Source organism: Drosophila yakuba, chromosome 2L (assembly GCF_016746365.2).
Source record: "Drosophila yakuba strain Tai18E2 chromosome 2L, Prin_Dyak_Tai18E2_2.1, whole genome shotgun sequence".
NCBI classification, from domain to species: Eukaryota; Metazoa; Arthropoda; class Insecta; order Diptera; family Drosophilidae; genus Drosophila; species Drosophila yakuba.
Genome location: NC_052527.2, coordinates 5,491,201 through 5,513,996, shown reverse-complemented (window position 1 = coordinate 5,513,996; position 22,796 = coordinate 5,491,201). Strand labels below are relative to the sequence as shown.

The following is a 22,796-nucleotide window of genomic DNA, read 5'->3' as shown; positions in this document are numbered from 1 at the left end:
AGGTGAACGTAACATATGATTTATATGAAGCTAAAAAGGCCAGTTACTATAAATGCATACCGAAAAACATCCTTAAGATCTCCGACGCGATCCATTGAGAAGTTGTTAACCACCTTGGCGTCGAGAAAGGCATGAGCGTAGGCCAAAGGACCAGCATTCACAGTCACCGCCACACTTCCCTGCAGACGCAGCTGCAACTTCTTCACATCGGCTGGTGGGAGAATGATCTCCTCCAGCTCTGAAACCTTGGATTGCATTTCATCGATGGCCACCTCGATGGGGCTCAGTTCTATGATTTCACGGGACTTGACCGGTATACGTTTGAGAACATATGGGAAGGAGTATTGAGCTGTAACAATAGAATATTTTAATATAGAGCAACTAAAATGAGGTGCAAGTTTTCTTACTTTTTATAACCGTCTTGCGTTTCCATTGCTCTTCTACGCTGCCACGGGCTGCTCCCGATTTGGTGAACGGAGTCTCGTACATGAATGTGTCCACATCGTGATTCTGCTCGAATTCATTTAGCCTTTGGTCGAGTTCGTCTTTGGAGAAGAAAGGAATCACATGGGTGACCTGTATGTACGCAAGCTTGGCATCTAGTTCGTCTACTTTAACCTGAAAAACACGAAGTAAAATTAAATTATAGCACATTGTTTGTCCTAAGAAATAGTCTGTTAAGAATAATTACTATAACTATCATTCGGTTGATTTACATTAGACCTTTATTTCTTTGGAATGCAATCAATGGTGGACCTGCACAAGTAACTTCGAGATCAAGTCGTCACTCCAGCAAATATCAAAATGGAGTTTGTTTCAGAATACCTATCCACTTCCCACCTTCAACCGATTTGGTTCAAACAGCTCAACAACTTTACTAGGTACTAGTAAATTGTTTGTTATTTTTATACAACTACCACAGTCCGTACACTAGAGCCGCAAAAGTATCCAAATTTTGTATACAGTTCGCGTTCCTTCTTTTGGCGCTAACCACAAGTTCATCAGATTGTCGGACATACGGTAACTAATCCCCAGTACATTGGCTGTTGCCCCTATGGAGCAGCTCTTTGAGTTCCCGGCTCGTGCGATGGGTCTGGGATTGGTCCAGATGCCGCAGATGCAGATACCAATCCCATGCAGGAGGGAATACTCTCTAAATCCAAATGCAGTGGAATTCGTGCCATCTTTTCGCCAGAAATCCGAGCCTCCAAGCCCAGTGACCAAAACCGAGTCGACCTCAACTACAACATTGCAGCGCACCGAGGTCGTTGGGGATGCTGTGAATCGTGTGGAAAATGGGTTTTTTCCCAAGCGCCAGATCTTTGAGCTACTTAGTCAACTGGGCGATGAGCAAATGCCTCTGGATGAGATCGCGGTGGGTGTGTTACCAGGAGGACATGGTCTTAGTATGACTTTCAACACCAAACAGCACGACAAGCTGCAGTCTTTGGATCGCACTACTCCAGTAAACCACGGTCGGCAGTGCCTCCTGCTGGCTGTGGGCGATCAGGAGAAGCTGGCCAACAGACCTGAGACCGTCCTAGTCGCCCAGTTTCTCATCCGGGTCAACGACCTTTTGAACGAGAAGTATGAGTACGGTGGCGATGCATCCGTGTGTCCCAGGTGCACGCTGTGCTCCAATCGCAGCTATACGGAGCTGGAAATCGAGAACCAAATCGATTGCATAAAGGCATTTGAGAAATTTTTCACCTTCTCGGAATCAACACTCTACCAAGACTTGGTTTCTCACAACGCCTTCAAAGAGCTGTGCCACCGGCTGGGCTTGATCGTGAGCCGAGATCAGATCCACGTTAATCGAGCTTGCACAGTGGTGCCTCCACCCACGGCACAGTCCTCCAGTGTCACCGTTTGCATGTCCAAGAACGAGATGGCACCGAATGTGGAAGCCAAGGCTTATAGCGGAGATGACGACTCTCATTCCAACGGCAGTGAGCTGGCCGCGAATGGAGGTCAACACCAATCGATTTCGAATGAATATGTGAGGGGAAAGCTTTACAGGTGGGTCTAATATTCAGCGTATGTAGGGGGTTTCTTATAAATCATAATTTTTATTTAATTTCAGATACGAGGACTCTGACGGATCGCAGGTGGTCAACGAAATGAGTGAGAATCAACAACATATTGAGCCCATGATGGTGGATGACTTCCAGTTGGACTTACCACCAACCACGCCGCCCAAGACCGTGGCAACCACTAGTGTGCCGGCCACCTTTCCACGGGTGTACAAGACGGCCAAGGCCAAGTGCTCGGCTCGCGGGGCAGGATCTAGTGGTCAACAGAGTGGCTACGGTAACAGAGCAGTCCGTTCAATGATGCAGCCGGCCAAGGGGTCGCCCACGGCTTCACATTGTCGGACTATTGCAGTTGGTGGCCACCAACAAGCTGGATCGGCTGCTCCCCGAAAGCTCCCAATGGATTCGTGTCCAACCGGGGTTGCCGGCAAGCAGAATAGATTGACTCAGGCAAAATCAGGATGTGTTTACCAGCCATCTGGCAGTATGCAAGGAGTTGCAACAGGTCGCGTCACAAAACAAGGAAAAGCTGTTACAAACGTACAAAAACCGCAGTCAAATCATATGTGAGTTATACTTTGTGATCTTCAATCCACGCCAAAGTACCTTGGAGGCAGGAAAACCGGATTTGACCATGCCTTCAAAATTTATTTTTCTATTCGTTATTTTTCAGTTGCAAGCCGGGTAAAAATTCTACGGCCAGTAGGATTGCCATAACTAATCAAAAGCAAACCAATGGCAACTCGCAGCGAATGATGCCAAGAAGCACAAACGCCTCCATGATGCGTCAATCCGAGGTCAAGCGGGTAAACCTCTAGCAAGTCTAATAGTTTATACATTAATATAATGCCCTGTACTCCATTGTAGCGCATGAGTTTGATGCGCGGCGACAGTGATTTGGATCTGCTCTATAACGAATATCTCTTCAAATGATTTACAAATGCGTTATATGGATTCGTTGCTTGCCTTTCAAATATATTAGTTTTTCCAAACCAATCACAAATATATACCCTTTACTTACCGGTGACGAGTCCATGATCATCTTGACTACATCGGCTCCAAACTTCTCCTTGTACTGTTTGGCCAGTCGCTCAGAGATTTCGCTGAGCGATGTTAGCTTGGGCTCCTTGTACACATACTCAATGGCATGATCTTCTTCAAAGTACATCTAAGAATACAATTAAGCTTAGTTTTATTTAAAAGGGTAATACATTTATAGATTACTCACCAATCCATAGAATACCACCCTGTAAAAGCGGCCCAGCATTCTCTTTCCTGACCGATTCACCTCGCCTATTTTGTTGTAGGCCTGTGTGAGGTGTTCATAGCAGTGTGCCAGTTCCTGGTAACTACGATCCCTTTCGTACATGGGCAGGATGAGTTTGTAGAGCTCTCCAAGGCACTCAAATCTTTCAGCGCGGTCCAAGAAATCGGCACAGAGCTTGAGCTGCTCCAAAAGCATTTGTTCTGTGTACTGGGAATCCTGGGCACCAGCATCCAGTTTGAGACCTTGCTCATCTAGGGGTATATTCGTAGATATCTTGCCGAATGCAGTGGATGACCAACTGAGAGTGCAACCTCCTCTTAGTCGAAGATATTCGCACATCAGTGCAGCAATGTGGAGATGGCAGCATGCAGCCTCCGACAGATTTCCATTCTGCTCGTGATTTCTGGCCATGGTCACCAGCCAAGTGTGGCGAAGCTCTGGCGTGGAGGCATACGAATTGGCTAGGGAATACTGTAGTTCCAGCAATCTTTCAGGATCCATATGATGGGCCTGCATTTGGGCGGTGGCCATAAGTACAGTGCGCACTCGACGCGTTAAGTCCTTGACCTCCATGGGAAAACCGGTGCCCTTCATCGCCTTATCGCTATTCGCATAGCTATTGATGATTGACAAACTTTCTTGGAATCTAGCATTGTTCAGTCCAATTACGTTTCCAATCATCTGGGATACTGATATAATAACTTGCAGGTGTACGCGGGTTAGGGCTTTTCGGCCACTGAATTCAAAGTTACTGCGCATGAGAAGATATAAAACAGCACAAGATTCGTGGCGAATCTCCACTAGGCGACTATCGCAGGCCTTGAGAAGCTCATAAACCATCTGACCACACAACATGGCATTTCCTTTGAAAAGAGCCATTGCATAGTTGTTTATAAAAGCTCTCAGTGCTGCAAAGACGTGTTTGGAGAGCCTTTCTGATTGACCCAACTGCAGGAATCTGAGGTAAACTCTGGCCACCTTGGGCAGGACTAAGCTATCGGCCAAGAGCTGTCTAAACTGCAGGACATACAGGCCCAAGCAGTCCAAAATAATCATGCCCACTTCGGTGGCCAAATTCGATTCATAAAGCGCCAACTGACTTCTAGCCAGAGTATCGATATCCTCTAGTAGATGTTCCCGGGTTTGATTCAAAGTTCCACTGGATGGCTGCTGTTCCTGACTGCCGTTTTCCAAGCCTGTGGGTGGTTGCGTTCTAGCTGGAAGAGTGTTGGCCTTGGCCAAACGACCCTGACGGGTTTCTGTAGATATCACTACACTTTTCTTGCCCACATATCGGAACTGCAGCAGGCAGAGATCCAGAATGGAGAGAAACTGTAGTGTCTCGGATTCATTGCAGTTTTGCCACCAAGCAACCATCTGTTCTTGTGACAGGTGTTTGATGATGAAAAGGAAGCCCAGAAGAAGGTCCTTGCTTTCCACAGAACTAAACTTATCGCAACGGGAGAGAATCTGTGCGTGGGTAACGCTCACTGAGCGATTGTGTCCATTTCGTAGGGCCACATCTGTGTCTCCATTCGTATACGCTCCAATTGTGGTGGTGTCCTGAGAGTGCTGAAAATAGGATGCATGTTAGCAAAGCTTGACTGGACTTAACTAGACAACAACTTACCCCCGAGTCCGTATTCGAGTTCAGTGAGAGATTAGAGATCCCGTTGCTAATGGGTTGTCCAGCGATAGCGGCCAGATAGTTGTGCTCCTTCATGTGCACCGAGGTGCGGTATGGACTCGCTTGATCGCAGTGCATAGTCAGGCGATTCTTTGAACGCGGCGTGGACGTCAGAGAGCCAAATGTGGAGGAGTCCTTGCTGAACACATAGCTACTGGAACAACTCAAGCGCTTGGTATAGGAAGCGGAGTCCGCATAAACGTGTCCGTTGGGCGTACAAGCTCCAGACTCCGATAAATCATCAATCCGATGGATGTTGTCCATCACCACGCCCAACCACGGAACATAGAGCAGGGCAATCCTTGAGAGCTGACCCTTCTGCTGATATCGGTTATCCAACTCGTGTTTGGCCAAGAGATCTTTGAAAATGCCCAACGCGTGTCGCCTCACATGGCCCACTTCATTTAGGCTGCTCTTCAATTCCTGAAGCAGGAGTCCGGATAGAAAATGTTGTCTACAGAATTGTTCGGAGAGAGTGAAGTGCTGCATCATCTCAGGTGGTCTGTTCTTTGGATTCAAAACGAATGGCAGATTGAGTGGCACATAGTGCTCATGCTGGCAGATCTCCTGCAGAAAGTTGAACTTGTATTCGTGAAGTATCCGCGGATTACCAGGTGAAAATTCTGCCATATAACAACGAATCAAACGGAATACAAATCCTCTGTCCATGTAACTCAGACACTGGCGCACGAACTTGGCCAAAGATCGATTCAGCAAATGAGTTTCCTCACTTAAGTCCTCAAATCGAGTGGTTATGTAGGGCATAAGTGCCTTTATCAATTGTTCCACACGATCCCCATATTCCTTGGGAAATCGCTCGTTGCGCAGCATTCGAATCCTACCGGTGGCCAGCAAGTGCTGAGCCATACTTTTGATAATCAGATCGAAGAATATCGACGAGTATCTCATGAATTTGTTGACTATGAGGAAATCGGGATTGCTAGGATTAAGGAGATAGGGCAAATGCCTGCAGAGTTCTCCATGCACAGTCCTTTGCCTAGCCGTTTGTTGGCTGTAGTAGGGTGCGTGAAATACGTATTTCACATAGGCACCCAATAGATCAGATCTCTTCGCCTGATCACTGATCAAATGGATGATGTTTGTTATCAAGCGGATGACATTCAAACCGATTTCTTCGGACTGCGTGTGAACTAGCAGAGTGAACAGCTCATTGAGGACCGTGGGCAAGTAGTTAATCAAGGATTTCATATCAATGGCGTGGGCCGCTTTCAAGATCTTGCAGGTTTCCGTTTCCGCTGGCACCGCTCCAGTTTTGCCCCCCTCCAGCAATCGTTCACAGTGTCCAAAGAAGTTGTGCAAGTGCTGGTCGGCAGTCAGAACCGTGGAATCCAGACGCAATCCCACCGTATATAAATTCCTCTGATTGTCGATCCACTGAATATCCGGACCACAGTTCTGCTGAGAAATTGGAAGGGTTTGTAGGCAGCCATGGGTGGGGTGGATAGTGGGTGGTTGGTGGTTGGTGGTTGGTGTTTGGTGGTGCAGTTAGCATGCAGATCAGTGCGGAGAAAGAGAACACAGAAAAAGAGCACAGGTTAGTTGGCAAGCCAGGGAATGAGTGTATGGGTACGACGAATATTGGGTAAGAGACAATACAAACATTTCATGAGTTGATGAACGACTTTGCGCAGCACACAACGTACACACAACTTACCCCTTTGCCCCAACCCAAGGGTTGTATGGAAAGATAGCCGACTGGCAGAGTGGCAGCCACCGGAAGTTGCTGTTCCTCCAGACATATCCGATTCTTCTGGAGCAATGGCAACCAGGCGTAACCAATAGGTGTTTCAAACGCCGCATGCGCATCCCTTTTCTTGCTGAGGTTACAGGACACGTGGTAAAAGGAAAACAGAAGGTGGTGTTCCGGAAACAGACCCAGCGGAAGACGTAGCTTGATTTCCTCGTACCAGGTGGGCGTTACATTGTGATGCAGCACCGGGCAGGCAATCTGCGACACTAAAAGATCCTGGCCAGGACGGCCATATATGCACTGCAATCAAAATTCATTTATATACTCATTGTTTTGGTGAATTTTATAAGCTGTACCTTTAAGGGTTTGCTGTACTCCCCGTCGCCATCACGTAGCTCCACCACCACCGTGATATTCCTGGCTCTCGAGAACAGTTTCTGGCTGTCGAATTGCAGACTCAGTGGATACACATACAGGTGGTTACAGAAACTCGTATAGGGGTGGGCATCCCGTTCACTTTGGCTTTGAAATTCAGCCACTTCCACAGTGGGTGGTTGCTTGGAAGATGGACTAAATGTGGACAAGGGCGCCAGGGATTTGCTCAAGCCGCAAGGTGTGGTTTGGTCCAGGAACTGCATCTGCATCTTAAGGCTGCCAGGAATAATAGTTAGTTTGCTCAGTTTTTCAGGCTTGCGATAATCGACCAATAGCTTGAGTAGTTCCTCATCCTTCAGTTTGGGTATCTCCTGGCGATAAATGGGACTGAACTCGAACTCTCTCTTCGGATCTACATCCAATTCGTGGCTGTATTGCTTGAAGAGCGGTCTGGCTGCCCAGGCAAAAGGCTGCCGGTAATGTCCAATATGTTGAGCATAGCTCTTCGCCGCTTTATAGACCTTTTGGCCCAGCTTTGGATCCTTGCCAGCTTTGAGATACGGTTCGGCAACCTGGGCTATGCCTGATTGCAGTATTTTCTCTATTCGCACCACCTGTAAGAGATGACCTTTAACCAATATGCTAATTAGATTATAGTTATTAATTACTAACCAGATATATATCTGCATGTGGAGCTGTCACGGAAAGCAGACATTGTCGCAGTTGCTGGAATTGCTGTCGATTCGATCGCAAAAGCTCGGCAGAAACTCCATCGAATAGGGAATGAGGTGCCTGGCAAGCGGAACTCCTTTCATCGCCCTCCGCTGACTTTCGCGGAACGCCACAACCAGCAACCGACGAAGGTACTGGCATATTTGGCAATAGCTGTGCAGCCCACTGCTCATTAACGTTGAAGTAAAAGTTCTCGCTCAGCTTTCGGTTTGCCTTGGCATCGAACAAGGCCAGGCTAGTGATATAGGGTTCCACCTGCTGTTCGACTCCGCTCGCAGAGCCCTCGTCCTGTGGGATGCACTGCAGCCGGAAGCGCAGGTTGTGGCAGTTGAGCAGTAAGCGTGTGCCAAAGTGCTCGCGATACTGCTCCACATTATCGCTACCGCTGCCCTTGACTGGCGATTGATAGCAGGCAAATAGCCGGCGGCGCTGTTCCCTTCTCGCCAGAGCAATCGAGTGATCCGTTTCCCGTCCATACTTCATCAATTGCGGATGCAGTGATTGATCCAAGCCCTTCAAAGTGCCAAAGGTGGGCGGCTCCATTGCGGGTGGCTGCAGCTGGGGACTTGGATTCGAGCCTATAGATGGCTGCCGTTCCAGTGAAGCATTTCGCTTCTCCTCTTGTGCGCGATTCTGGGCCAAAACCGATGAAATTTTGCTGAGCCAGTCCTTAAAGTCCTGTTCGTTTTCGGCAGCCAGCGTGAAGGACTTATGGCCCGTCGTCATGCGGAGCTCAAAGCAAAAGCGACCGCGTTTCGGATTCTAAAATGTATTAAATATGATTATTTGTGGCTCTATAAATTAACTCTGAATGTAGCCACCCACCTGAACCACATCTGTGCAAAAGTCCATCACGATTGTGGCTTTGGCTTCGCCCTGCTTCTCGTCCTTGTGCAGTTCTAAGATATATGTGCCATCTATCTCCTGTCGCAGATAGCAGTAGCGTCGCTTAAACGACTTATTGCCAATATTGGCAAACATCCGATCTGAGGCCGAATCGGGTCCCTTTAGGAGATATCCCTGCTTGGTTATGGTGTCCGCCTGGGAGCGAGTCATCTGCTCGTCAATGCGATCCTGATCCGCATCGATTTCATAGACCTCTTCCACCAGTTCCTCGGCAGGTGATATGCTAAGATAGAATGATCCAATTAATTGTGTTTTTGCTACAGAACTATCAGTTGGAATATATACCTGGGCAGATCGTGACAGTTGCCACCGTAGGCATTGTATTTATAGTGAATCAAGTGATTCTTTGCCCTGTACGTGTACAGAGCCTGCCTTGTGAATCTGGTGCACTCTGCCCTGGATCCGTGAGGTTGGCCATCGAACAAGTCCTCGCCCTGGCCATCATCCGCAAACTCATCCAACTCCTCCGGCTGGGCCAGATTCGAGCGAAGTGTAATCGACGACAGGGCTGACTCATATGAGGAGTCCTTGTGACTGGACGAGCCATTCGAGCACTGTGAACTCTTCCTGGAGAGTTGCCCATGTCCATTGGAGTTGTTCAAACTGCTGCTACTGCTGCTGCTTGTGTGCCCATTGCCATTGCCATTGCCATTCCCATTGTGGTGGCTGCCATTCGACTGTATGCTACCCTGGCGACTCACTTGACTGTGTCCATTCCCGTTCGTTATCATGGCAGGACCATGGAGGGGACAAACAATCGCCTCATTGGGAGGATCGAATCTGTCCGCCACTGATTTGGCATTGGTGCGCTGTTTGCGGGGCATGATGATCTCCTATTGGGGCACAAAGTATAAGATGACATTATATTATACATAAATAAATAAATACATAAATATGTGTAAAGCTAATCAACTATAAAGTAGATTGCTTCACTCACCGAGACATCATCCACGGGATAGATGAGTAGCTCCCGCTGCGGATCATTTTGGATAACAGTTTTATTTTTGGCTATAAAGGCTTCAAAGTCGATCGGCTCCACCACGAGTGGCTTGGTCTGAAATAAGAAGTATATGTTTTTATTTTCCAAATGTTTGTATGCTAATTTATGCGGGCCACTTGTAAAAGCAGAGCGTTCCTATTAATAGCACTCCCCTCAAGAAAAAAAAGTAATGCCCAAATGTTATCCATTCCCAATGCCGGAATGCAGACGGATTTCGAGAGATTTATAGATACAACGCACGTCATAAATTTATGGCCACTTGGTGATGTGCGAGGTTGGCTCTTAGCTTCACTACCCCACACAGTAAAGACCTTGGCCGCATTACAGAGCGGATGCCACTACTGCTACCCCTAGTGTAATGATATTTTCCATGTCTGCCACTCGGCATAAACAAATTCATTTCGCTTTAACTCTAAACATTGCAAGATTCTAGCATTTTGCATTTCTCGCAGGCCTGTTGTGGTTTTTGCGTCTTGGATTTCGCAAGACGATGATGAGGATACAATAATATCTGTGCCACAAGGTGTGTGACCCAACCTGTGACCCCACCCCACATATACTATATACATGACATGTCCATAGTGGGTTAAAGTGCCACTTCCGTTTTCGCATATCCATTTCGGGCTATCTTGCTTTCGGATATGCTGTCATTTTATTGTCTTCTCGAAACTCGAGGTGTGTGTGGGCTTGTTGTGTGTTTTATTCTTGGGCTTGGTTTATTTCAGGAAGACACGGGTCAACTCAGGCCATGGGAAAAGTTCATTTAGAACAACGTTTAACTGCGACATTGGAAAAAGGATTGTCTTAGGTTGGGATCGTTTATAAGGGAGAGCTGTTTGGGTGGGGTTATTAGTACAAATGCTTCCAAACAACAGTTTAGTAATTTAAAAGCAAAAAGTCATTATGAAACCTTTTTAAGTTGCAGGTAGCTTAAATTGAAAGCACTGCAGTTTGCAAAGTCAGACATTTAAAGGTCGAGTTTTTTAGTTTTAAAGGTTATACCCAATAGAAATCCATAAGATATTGGCAGGCAATCCATCTATATCAGCTGTCAGCCAGTTCCATTGGCAAACCTTGGCTTTGGCCCGGATTCCAATCGCCATGTACTTCATGCTCAGCCACGCCCACAAAAGTATATGGCCACTCCACCCCCTTTTCGACTGCAATGTCATTGCACTCGCCCACTTGGCCACTTTTGGGCTGGAGCATTGGGGGAAAGCATTTTCCATTGTGAGCTCAGGTTCGGGCCTTTTCCTGGGGCTCCTCCGTTTTCCATTTCGCCTCTTGGCACGCACCGCATGCAAATTGGCAGACGTCGCCGCTTGCGTAATTAAAACCACAAACCGGCGACAAGCTCAACTAATAACAAAAAAAAAGAAAAGAGCTACAGGTAAAAAGTACACCTACGGCAATGCGACAAGTGCATGGGCATTGCGTAAAAAAAGGCAAACTCATCAGCGATCGGCTGGCAAATGGGCAATTACCAAATCGATTGGCCGCGAGAAAGTTGGGCAAACATTTTCGGTGGCTAATTTTTCGATTTTTACTTTTTAGGGGTGTGCGCCAAGCGCAAGTCTTCAAAATGCATTGCCCTGTAGACACGCAAATTCGCGGTAAAAGATTCCATGAGGCACAACTGGTCCAGGTCTCCAGCAAGGCGTGAAGACCTCAAAGATCCACCAACGACCACATGCCAGTGCTCGGCAATCATGATCTGAAGCCATTAGGCGCTTGAAATCAAACATTAAAGGCAGTTTTAGCTAACTTATTTCGTTTTGAAAAGTATCATTCGTAAGTACTAATAACTAAGTACTGTGAACCTGAAAATCATAGATAAATAATATTTCAGCAACTAAAGATTTAAGATTTCCCTACAGCCAATAATTCATTTAGCCATTTCTCGCAACTTGTTAGTTTCAAATTTATAGGTACTTATTTGGCTTTTAGGTTCCGGCATCACTGATGATTATCTCTGCCAGCAGCCAGTTTCAATTTAAAGCCAGCGGTTTGAGGCAAAACGTGACGATTTATGCATATTTCAGTGAAACATTGACCAGGCCTCAAGTGGCAAGTGGCAAGTGGCAGTGGCAGTGGCAGTCTTCATACAATGCCCCCTTCTAAACAAGGCTTGACTTTCATTGATTTAAGCATGGCAATTGGCCCTGGCATGTCTTGAATGTCACTCGAGTTGGTGTCCCTTCATTTTCCTCGCTTATCAATTGAAATTGCAACAAGGCGGCAGATGCCTTCATTTATATCTGGTATATATAGAGAAATGCGGGAAAGGGTCACGAAAAGTTGGATCGGCTCATTCCGAATTCACTTTGAAGTGGAAACCGTTCAAGTGGTCTATGTCTATACTTGTAGACTTTTCCCTTCCTGATTTGCATTTTCTGGCCACGGAATTATTGTGACTAAATTTAGCTTAACTTATTGCATATGATTTGTTGTGTCTGCGTCTGTCGAACTTTTGACCCGCACGAATAATGTATTTGGGGGCTGGGTAAGTGGATATCTAACGTAAAAAACAATTCAAGGGGTTTTTCGAAAATTGTTCAAATTTTTAAAAGCTTTGCCAAAGATAGTGTGAGTGCAGGAAGTTTGGAAAAGATAGGGTGAGTGCAGGAAGTTTGGATTGGCGGAGCTTTGGGTTAGATTTCTGATTTTCAAATTTGTTTTATTTACATTGCCAAAATGGATCGCCAAGTATTTTACGTTTTGCTACCAGTTTCTTGCGGCATTTCTGGGCATTAATACTATTAATATGTAAACATGTGTATGTGGAGCAAAGAGTATACAAATGTTATGATTTGTTTATTTGCAGTGTATGGTCAATGGGAATAAGGCAGCTGGCATCCGTTCTGCGATAGAGGAATGCGGCATACAAATTCCATAAATTTATGCCCATGCAGGGATTTCCTGCTCCCCCAGCAAACATGATCCGCGAAAGGGAAGCAGAAGAATTCTACTGATAAAATGCAACTAAAAAGCATATATATATATATATGTATATATATTATTGTATGTATAAATTATTATAAGGCAAAGTGGTCATTATCAGTTGTTTGACTAAAGGAGAGGTTTGTCCAGTCATCGGATTTGCAACTCTAAAACTGGTTTCAGCCCAGTGAGTTATATGTTTTGGCCATCTTCGGTGGGTTTCACTGTCGCTGAGTTCAACGAACCGAACAGCATGTTTAAGTAATATTAAAAACCCAAGTCCAAGCCAAGTGCAAATCTGTAACTGGCCCACCCATAAAGGTGGCGACAAGTCAGCGCTTTTCCTCAACCATTCCAGACATGCCACTCAAACGCGTTGCCTAAAAGAAATAAATGAAAACTGAAAACACAAGTGAGCAACACAAAAAACCAAAGTCAACAAATTTCTCGCATTTAGTTATACAACTAAATAATTTATGGCCCGCCTGGGCAAAAGTTGAACTTTCCAAGCAAGATATTCTATTCAAAAATGGGCAACGAATTTCACCCAGTTCCAAGTCCGCGATTCGTAGGCAAATTTACATGTGCGGACAAATGAGGAAGCTTATCATTAGCTCCGTTCAATTCAAAGTAAATACTTTGGCAGCGGCATTCATTAGATGACTTTTTGTTGTCCGCACAATGAGGGAAATGTGGCAGAGAAATGTCGGCTGCATAAGCGGCATTTAAATCATAAGAGCGACACAACTATAGCATAACTATAAGATATTTATGCACTAATCGCCCGCTGATCAGAGTTATATAAGTCATGATTTCTTACGCCGTTGCAGACCCATTTAAATAAGCCATTGATCGGTATGGATAAAAGTTCCGCCAACACTTTCATTTCTTTTACAATTTTAGCTTAGGTAGAAGACGATAAAAACTCATTTGTTTTTCCGAATTGAAACATTTTCTGAGCCACTTGAACTGTGCAAAATCTGTAATTGCGAATCCAACACTTACTGTGAACTTTATAAAAATCTAAATAAAAGCACTTACTCTACATAAAAAAACACTTGTTTTTCTAATGGAGAGTGTTGAGACCCATAATGGTTTTAACCTGTCAAGGTCAAAAGCTAACTGGTCGGCAGCTCGTGTTGGCCAACTCGAGCAGAAGTACGAGAATAACCAGAAGCAACCTTGATGACAATATGGGGGGGAACTAAATGAAGACTGCGGCAGCAAAGGAAAATAATTGCCCTAAAAGCAGGAAAAGCAAGTGCAGCAAAAGTTGAAAAAAAAATAACAAACAGTGGAAAATCCAAGGCAAGAGACAAAGACCAAAGACACAAAAAGTTCCCACGCAGAAAAAAGTATTTAAAAGTGGGGAAAAAGAGGCAGCTTAATAATTACATAGGAAACTCATCCAATATCCAGTTCTTGGTCAGCTCTCGTTGTGCAGCGAATAATTAGCCATCGAACGGAGCCGAAAGAAAGTAAAAGAAAAGTAATGAAAAGCCAAGAAAAGCGCACACACATTTTTGGAGTAAGCCAGTAAGTGAGCAAACAATCGAACGACAAACATTTGCTGCAAGAATATTGCGGCAGACGCATTAATTGCCGACATCAGTAGCCGTCGTAGCCCCGATATCTTCGCATTTACAGATGCCTTGGAAAGTTGACAGTTTCAGTGCAGTTTCAGTTTTCAGTTTTCAGTGGAAAATTGGGTGTCGGCGAGCAGATCTGATGGATTCTGCCATCTGTGGCCGGGGCAACTTTCTAAAAAGTACTTAGCACTTTCAATTACAATTGTACAATGTGTCGGCGACGCCAAGAGGCCGGTTACAAAAAAAAAAAAAAAAAAAAAAAATACGGCAGCGAGAATCTGGCAAACTAATTACATTTATGGTCGCGTCGGTTTTCCATTGTGAGTGCAATGGGAGAGTGTGAAATATGTGTTAATTACACGGCGGCGAATGGTCATCGTAAAATTCAAGTGTCTCTCATTAATTGCTCAATTGTGGAGAGATCCAAACAAATCTCTTTGGGGTCGACAGACTCGCAATTGGCCAAAAGTTGAAGTGCCACACGACACACCCATTTCATAATCTTCGGCTTGCCATTTAAATCCCAATCGAGCAGTTAAGCTGGAAAACCAGTTTTCAAAGAACGCAGTTGGTGGGAGTGTACTAAAGAAGTATCTAATTTATAAAGGTTTCAAAAAGGTTGCTGCAATATGATTTGGCAATGTCTTAGTTTAAGCCTCTGGGCTTAAGAAGTATCTTCATATTTATCCAAGTATATCTTTACATGTGACAAATATCTATCTTTTGTGAGATATGTATCTTTTGTGAGATATGTATCTTTTGTGAGATATGTATCTTTTTAAAGAGCCCAATAAAATTAAGCTGATTTGTTTCGCATTTTTAATTCGCCAAATGCTTTAATTCGATTTTAAGTATCAAATCAAAAAGCAATCTGCTTAATTAATAAACCTTAAGATCCACTAGCTGCGCTATAAATTCAGGCACGCGAATATGAGTTTAAATCAAATGAAAATGTATGTGTTCATTTTCTGTTTTGATATGCAAAACAATCCGCCTGTTTGAAGTTTATTAAAAGAGTGATTATCTTGTTGCCACACATTTTAATTCTTACCCCAAAGAGAAAATCCGCCGCAAGATGACAAAACACTGACGGCCAGTACTCACTTTCGGTAAACTGAAGTCCGCAGAAACAGCAGATCGTGCTGTCTTTTTGAGGGCATTAGAAGCGATGCCCAATAGCAACTTTCATTTTGCGGAAAAACAAAAGCCTCCGCTTACAAAAGTTGCAAACAACAGAGAACAAATGACACATGCGGATTGAAATAAAGGTTACTGACATGTCAAATGAGTATCTCTGTCTATGCCAGTAGCCCTTTTACCCAGTTTAGCACATTTACAGAATGGGAATGAGATACAGTGGTACTGACTGACGCAAAACTCCGACTGGATGGATATTTGCTTAGAACTTTAAACTTTAAACACAAAGCTCGCACATTGTGATTGCGAAACGGAAGTGAGTTAGTGTGTTTTTGCCTTGTTTTATTTTGCAGTTAGTAAGTGTGTCAGCTGTAGCAAGTGCTAACTGCTTACTCACACCCCTTCCAGCCTTTCAGCCTTTTACCCATTCTCCTACTTATTTGGTAGTTCTGGCCAAAAGTGAATGACATTTGCACAAAATATTTGCCGTGGCTATGGAATTGCTGGCAGAATCAATGGCATCAGAACGCGCACAGGGAAATCTATTATATGCATATTGTCTGAGGGAAAACTACAATACACTGAGCGCCAATAGAACAAGCTAAGTTAAAATTTAAATAGTTTTGTAATGCTTTGGTCAGGAAATGTTATTATCTAAGCACTACTTCCTAATTTCTAAGTAAAAATATTTTTAAGACCCTTGTCATGGCCACTTGTAAATATGAATAAAATGAATACCTAATTGAACATTAACAGACGATTCGCATGCATATTTGTTTCTTCTTCGCAGACCTTGCCATTTTCTACTTATGCAAATTTAGTTTCTCCGTAAACATGGAAGAGCCCATGTAGGAATAGTAAGGGTTGGTCCGATGTGCAAATGAATTTGCTGCAAACAAGTAAAACTCGACAGCAAAGTTGAATCAAAAGGCGAAGAGTTGAATGCGAAGTGGGAGGACCAAACGGAGCTCCCCGCCAATTGTGTTCATTATGCAATAGAGCAAAGTGCAACAGCACCAACTCCAACAGAAACGAAAACAATTGTCAACAATAATTGTCGCAAATAAACACAAAAGTTGTCTAGAGTGGAACGTTTATCACGACTAGATGTTTGAACTTCAGTGTGGGTAGAAGTAGCTATGTATGTATGTGTGGGTGGGCGTGGTTAAATATATTTGTCAATTACTCAATGATTTCATCGAACTCCATATGGTGGGTAGAAAAATGTTAGCAATGGCTTTTAATTCGCAGTTGGGCAACATAATGCATTCTACAAAAGCGTATCGCAGCATCTCCAGAAAAACACTTGTTAGGATTGTTATCTAAAACGTTTACTAAAGCGATTAACTTAACAGGAAAGTTGTTTATTTTATGATAGCACGTAGTTAAATAGACCAGTCTGGAAGGAAAAAACTTTATAAAATACCAAATGTTTATTGGTAAAATATTTACATCTCTGATAAAACTAGATTGCGGACCAGCGAGTGGTCAACAAACTTCAACTTATAATCATTATTACCTCCTAACAGGTAAGTATAAGTATAAGTAGTATTTGGAAAACCTCTTAAACTTTCGTTGTAGAAAGAGAAACCGCATGAGCAGAGACAAAAGACCCTTCAAAACCCATGTGACAGCATTCGAAGTTCCCTTTTTTTCGTATTTTGATAAGCTTACACCGCGCGACCAACGAAAATCTCGACAATACTTTACACCTTTCACTTCCACCGAGCAGAGTTTCTCCTACGAATTTACAAGCGATTCATGATCAGCACTTCACTTCATTTGGCACCTTTCTGGGTTCTTTCACATTTGTACTTCATTCACTGTTTTCTGCAACTTTGTTTTCGCAGTTTATACTCGTGTTCGTTTGCAATTTATCAGTGCATAAAAATCTGGCACATTAAAATGCCACCAATTTGTTTGAAATCTAGCCTGAGCTCTCGACAAATAAACAATTGTTTATTTTGGTCAGCCGTAAATAAAAGCTTGGAAATTCTTCATAAATCTGCAGTGAACAATAAAACAGACAAAAATAAATTTAAAAAATGATTAAGCGCAGCTCACCTAAAATATATTTATTTATTTGTATGGTTTTTGCTTTTTTTTCGGTCCATTGAGCAAGAAATTTAAACAACTCAATTTAAGCAACGCAAATTGAAGCTTTATTCTGCAACAAATTGCCAACTCATTGAGAGGAAGCTACCTATTAGATACGTTTTTTGAATGTCAGAGCTGGCACTGCACCGATAGTTCTAACGGTACTTTCGATAGCTTTTAGTGATGATGAGTCTTCCAAACTCCATTGTACGCAAATCTTTGTTTATTGCACGTCCTAGCAGTTCGAAATTTAATGGGGTTTGTCAATGAGTCAATCTGTAGAATGCATTCGACGCCTTGCTTGATTGCACCTGCCGATGCGATTGGAAAACTGGAAAATGCGACTCATTCCCACTCGAGACCTGTTTGATGGCGATACTTTATTTTTGAGATACTAGTTCGTGTTCGGTATTCGGTTTCAGATACTAGCTACAGGTACAGGTAGAGCTACAGGTTCAGGTTCGGTTCTGGTGGGGAGGCACGATTTCAATGTCAATATTTACACGACTGCCGCACCGATAAACATAAAAAGTTAGCATCATCGTCGTCGTTCATTGCTGTTTTAATTGCTTCGCGGCAGCATCTTCCTAGTTTGGCCGGTTGGAGAAAATATCCATAAAAGAAAGTTTATCTCTTAAGCAAAATCAAATTAAAAGAACCGTGACATATTCAAATTAATCACGCAGCCGGCCCGAAAAAGGAGCGTCATCAGAAATAATGAGAGTGTGAAAAGTCGAGCAGATGCAATGGGTGGTGGGGTGGAAACTCGGGAGAAGAGAGTCAAGGTCAGTTGGAGAAATCGATAAAAGTTTGTCGCCACCAGGCTCGGAAAATCTGTAGGAAAACGAATAAGGACACATTGAGGTCACTGATTATTGTTATTGTTGTTGATGGCGGGGCTAAGTCACGCATATAAATGAACTGACATTGCTCCAGATATTAACAATGCTCAGAGAAATATGTACTATCCAATCTTATTTAAGCACTTATGAACTTTTATAATCAATAATACACTAGATACACTATAGTATACGATATATATGACCTATTCAAAGTTTATTATATACTAGCATTATAGAAAGTATAGAAAGGCTTCCCATTAACTAGCTATATTTTCAGTGTAGTATATTTTTACCGCAATGGAGAGGCTACGCTGATAGCGGCCAGTGCAGTTCATCTAAAATGATACAGAAAAAGAAGGGGGGAAATGTTTGGGTCAGTATTACAAGCTCTGTTATTAATAGCCAAAGGTTGATCGGATGGGGGAATGGTTAGATGACCATGATACGGCGAGCACGCCCGCCAAACAAAACTGAATCGGAGCAGAGTGGCGGTCATTAAATCGCAGACAACTCACGTCAACTCGGGGAAAAGCTCAAACAAAAAGATACAAAAAATAAAAGTTGCGAAACGATATTTCCGGCGGGGGCTGGGAAAAAAAAACACGGTGACCGACACTCAGAATAGAATCACGGAATACTCGTACATAAAATAAACAATAAAGCGGAGATGCGCAAAAAGAGCAAGCTACTAACAATAAAAGCACAACAAAATATATGATATACATATATTGGATACGAATATGCCATGACCTGGAATTGAAAATATATAATGAATATGTTTTAAACTATTTATCACAAAAGCAATGCACAAGGTCTAAGTATTTAAACAGTTAAGCAAAGCACACTTAAATTGAATAATAAGGCATAGTTGAGAAATATATAATTAAAATATGCATTTTATGCATAGTGTTTCAGTCTTTTTTGTTTTAGAACATAACGTATGTATATTTAACAAGTTAGGTACTGTGCATACCCCACCTTCGAAAAACGTAATGGGTAATGTCAGTAGGAAAGTACGAGCACTTGAGCCATGACCATTTTACCCACTCCACTTCCGACTTCAAATTTTCCTCTTACCCTTTTTGGACACTTTAAACGTGCAGCTTTCAAAAGCAATAAAAAAAAACTTTTAAAAGTGGAAGTTCCCAGAAGGTTTAAGCCATTAAACTACCATATGGTATTAGACTAAATAGGCACATTAATTACATTTAGATTTATTAATCAGCTTAATAATGGACTTGAACGGTAGATTCTCCTACATCTCAACTACTGGTAATTCTTTTGAGCATGTTTTGATTTGAGTTCGTTTTCTTTGACTTATAAGGAACCTCTTCAGTTTATTGTTAGTTTTTTTATAGTGGTGCTTAACGCAGTTTGGAGATGAGGTCATGAAAAAGGTAAATGGTGCCTTGATATTCCCGAAATGGAACATAAAAAAGGCTAATTCATTCTCATAAATCATCCGGGATTTTTTGTAGGATCATATTGTGCGAAAATTGTGCTAGAGAACGCAAGCATTTCAGTTGTTTTCATAAACCGGATGTACAAATAAAATATCAAGGCTGTTCAGTTTTTTTAAAATCTTCCTAATGATATTAAAAAAGGCAGTTGTTCGACCGTTTCTTTAATTGATATACCAAGTACATTCCAAAGTCGCAATTCGCTGATGTCAAGACATTCCAGCTTATCCAGGCCTTTTCAATTATCTGAAACCCCCCACAACTTATTTAACCGAAACCACACATTTCATATTTGCCCTGATATCGGATAACAAAATGCGGCACATGTGCGCAGCAATAAGTTAACAAGTATTTAAACAAACAAGGCGGAAACACATAAACAAAATTCCATAAGTGAACCGAAAGCGAGCCATAAAAATTAACCCAAACTCAATGTAACTTATGGTTAAGTAATGGAATGATGTTTTTGGGAATGGAACTCCATTATTTTGACCCGGTGAACTAGAAAATACAACATTAGCTTAACTAGACAACGAAATATTTAATTAATACGTTTGAAGGGGGAGACATTTTTCTATTAAGTCTGCCGTTTGGGATGTGCAAAAGCCCATGACAGGTGGAAAATGGGGAGTACCACTCATTGCAACCCACTCAACCGCCGAAGCACTTTTCTTTTTATTGGCGTGGAGCCATCTATCTGTCGACAGTTGCTTATTATGGTTTGATTGCCTGTCGGCAATCCGGTTGATTGCAGCTGCAAGTCGGCAATTGCTTATCATTTTGGCTTCGACTCTCACTCTACGCACTAATTGAATTAGGAGTCCCGCGGAGGAGAATGAGAACCACACACAAACCCACCATCTAATTGACATTGGAAGCGCGGCTAATGGCGCCCTAATATGATTTTCGTTTGGGACAGTAATAATTCAATTAGTGGTACTATCATCAGGTGGAGTGGGAAGGAACACATAGCTGTTGAGGCGCAACACGTGGGTGGAGTCCCCACAAAGTGAAGTCACACCCAATGCTCAAGCTGGTCTTAGTTATGTCCGTAAGTACAGAGGAACCTCGATAAATTGTGCTGTTAACCTAACAATGCTAAACAGTTTCTGTTTAATATTATTGCAATAATTACCATACTAATATATCATATAACATTTCCTTAACAGATCCTTTACAAACTACAATTTTCAGCACAGCTTCCTTAGCGAATTACCACTGTGCGGCGAACATCATTATCGTTCAGCATGAATATAAACAAACAAAAGTAGAAGCTGCGGCGGAATTTTACAAATCTCACGACCTTGACGGATTCTTCGCTCTTGGGGCCTCTCTTCCACAATCTTCGGGAACAGAAATCGAGTCTTTTGAGTCTCTCTTCTCCAACAACTATGCATAGAACTACGATGAGATAAAGAACAAGTTTTCCCTTTCCTTAGCACATTTCCAATGTTGACTTTTCTTATGCAACATCTGATGGGTGGATGGATGGAAATGCTTTGCCTTATAAAACATTATGATCTCGATGATGTGTGCTAAGTGAAAAGAAAACATTATTAAAACTCAAAGCATTTGGACATGTGCCAAACGAAATGAAAACATGACCAAGTCTGATAGGTTGATTGGAATAATATATGTACTACATGCAAATGAACCCATTTAAAATAAATTGTTTAAACTATCTTATCAAAAAAAGATAGTTAAAACACAAAAGCAATAGTTTCGATATTTTATTAATTACGAAATAACCTACAAAATACTTTGCAAGCCAACAAATATTATAAAACACTTTGAAATGTAAATTTGTTTAATTTCATAATAAATATCGATAAACAATATATTTTGTCTAAAATGATATTACCATTTTGACCACAGCTGTATGTTTATGAATGTGTTGCAATGTAGGAAAATGTTCGTTTCTATATGGGAAATTCTGTCGCACACAGCCAACACAGAAAGTCATTTGCATTCCGACAAATTCTATATAATTTCTTTTATTTATAATGCTTGCGTATATGTGTACATACATATACATATATGTATGTAAATAGGAAGGTAAACAAAACAAAAGGTGACATGCATTGCTGGAGACACACCCACACTAGCATGCAGATGTACGAAAAACAACAACTGCAGTTCTGAAAGTCAAAAATAGTCTAGGGCGAGTGAGCGAGATGGCAATAAGCAGGTGTAATAAGGGAATTTGTGAGCTTACCAAAATCGCGCTCTCGCGCACCAGCTGAGAGACATTCTCTCGCATTTGCACCGCTGAGCCGAGCTTGTTTAAGCCGCGCGTAAACTTTCGCTCCATCCTGCTCTTTTCCTTGCTCTCTTTCAGGGATCAAACAAACAAGTTGTTGTTTTATTCTTCGCTCTGTTGCCTTCGTAGTTGTTGTTGTTGTGCGGAAACCGGCGGAAATTCAAAAATAGAGAGACACACACACGCACGCACATACACACGAGCAGCCAGGATGCGCTGCCGACTGCGCAGTCGACGTCGCTGCCAGCGATGACTAATACGTTATCCTTGCTCGGTTCACTTTTTCTTCACTTATTTCCACCTCACTATTTGAAAACTCAAGAGTGCATTAAAGGAAACACTATAATTGTTGTAAAAAGGATTCATGTGCGAAATTCTTGAATATCCATGTTATACACAAAACACCAATACACGCACGCAGAAATTCTCACGCCCCTTTTGGCAAAAATGACGGGGGGTCTTGTGCGAAAAAAAACACAAACACCCACGGTAAATATTTTTAGCAGCCTCCGGCTTCTGGCATCCCGATTAAGAATATAAACAATATATTTTAACGGGCAACACACAGCTGTTTACACATTTTTTATTATCTGCTTGATTACTCGCAATTTACGTGCGTTTGGCGTTTGAGGTGTTTGTGCGTTTGCAGCGGCGATTTGAACGTACCGTTTTTGGCGTGGAGTTTATCTTTTCGAATTGCCGCTAACGGAGCGCTGAGCTCCACACGCGAACGAGATCCACCGACTTTTGGGGGACGCGA

At 42.8% G+C, this 22,796-nt stretch overlaps 2 protein-coding genes across 14 annotated transcripts in view; one reads left to right on the top strand and one right to left on the bottom strand.

The window, feature by feature from the left end:
• LOC6526937 (dedicator of cytokinesis protein 9) overlaps positions 1–22,796 on the bottom strand; it is a 24,219-nt gene extending 1,423 nt beyond the window's left edge. For 3 of the 13 annotated variants that reach the window (XR_005559987.2, XM_015198048.3, XM_015198040.2), the window contains exons 1-13: positions 21,992–22,796; positions 18,610–18,651; positions 9,649–9,765; positions 8,997–9,544; positions 8,631–8,934; positions 7,746–8,567; positions 7,055–7,687; positions 6,663–6,998; positions 4,931–6,406; positions 3,262–4,872; positions 3,055–3,201; positions 408–618; positions 61–349 (exon numbers count right to left, since the gene is read on the bottom strand). Coding sequence is in view for 12 of the 13 variants with exons in the window: in XM_015198048.3 (XP_015053534.1) it covers positions 61–349; positions 408–618; positions 3,055–3,201; positions 3,262–4,872; positions 4,931–6,406; positions 6,663–6,998; positions 7,055–7,687; positions 7,746–8,567; positions 8,631–8,934; positions 8,997–9,544; positions 9,649–9,765; positions 18,610–18,651; positions 21,992–22,087 (6,632 nt within the window). In the remaining variant the exon portion in view is untranslated. The remainder of the gene's footprint in view (positions 1–60; positions 350–407; positions 619–3,054; positions 3,202–3,261; positions 4,873–4,930; positions 6,407–6,662; positions 6,999–7,054; positions 7,688–7,745; positions 8,568–8,630; positions 8,935–8,996; positions 9,545–9,648; positions 9,766–18,609; positions 18,652–21,991) is intronic. The other 10 variants (XM_015198043.3, XM_015198041.2, XM_015198047.3 and 7 more) reach the window with 7 other exon arrangements.
• LOC6526938 lies at positions 811–3,029 on the top strand. The gene is made up of 4 exons (XM_002088000.4): positions 811–2,019; positions 2,084–2,599; positions 2,707–2,839; positions 2,901–3,029. The coding sequence occupies exons 1-4, from the start codon at positions 1,055–1,057 to the stop codon at positions 2,964–2,966; spliced, it is 1,680 nt and encodes a 559-aa protein (XP_002088036.2). The 5' UTR covers positions 811–1,054; the 3' UTR covers positions 2,967–3,029.

Coding starts and splice junctions, on each gene's coding strand:
- LOC6526938 (XM_002088000.4), top strand. CDS start 1,055: ATGGAGCAGCTCTTTGAGTTCCCGGCTCGTGCGATGGGTCTGGGATTG. Junction 2,020..2,083: donor GTGAGGGGAAAGCTTTACAG/GTGGGTCTAATA, acceptor ATTTAATTTCAG/ATACGAGGACTCTGACGGAT. Junction 2,600..2,706: donor AAACCGCAGTCAAATCATAT/GTGAGTTATACT, acceptor GTTATTTTTCAG/TTGCAAGCCGGGTAAAAATT.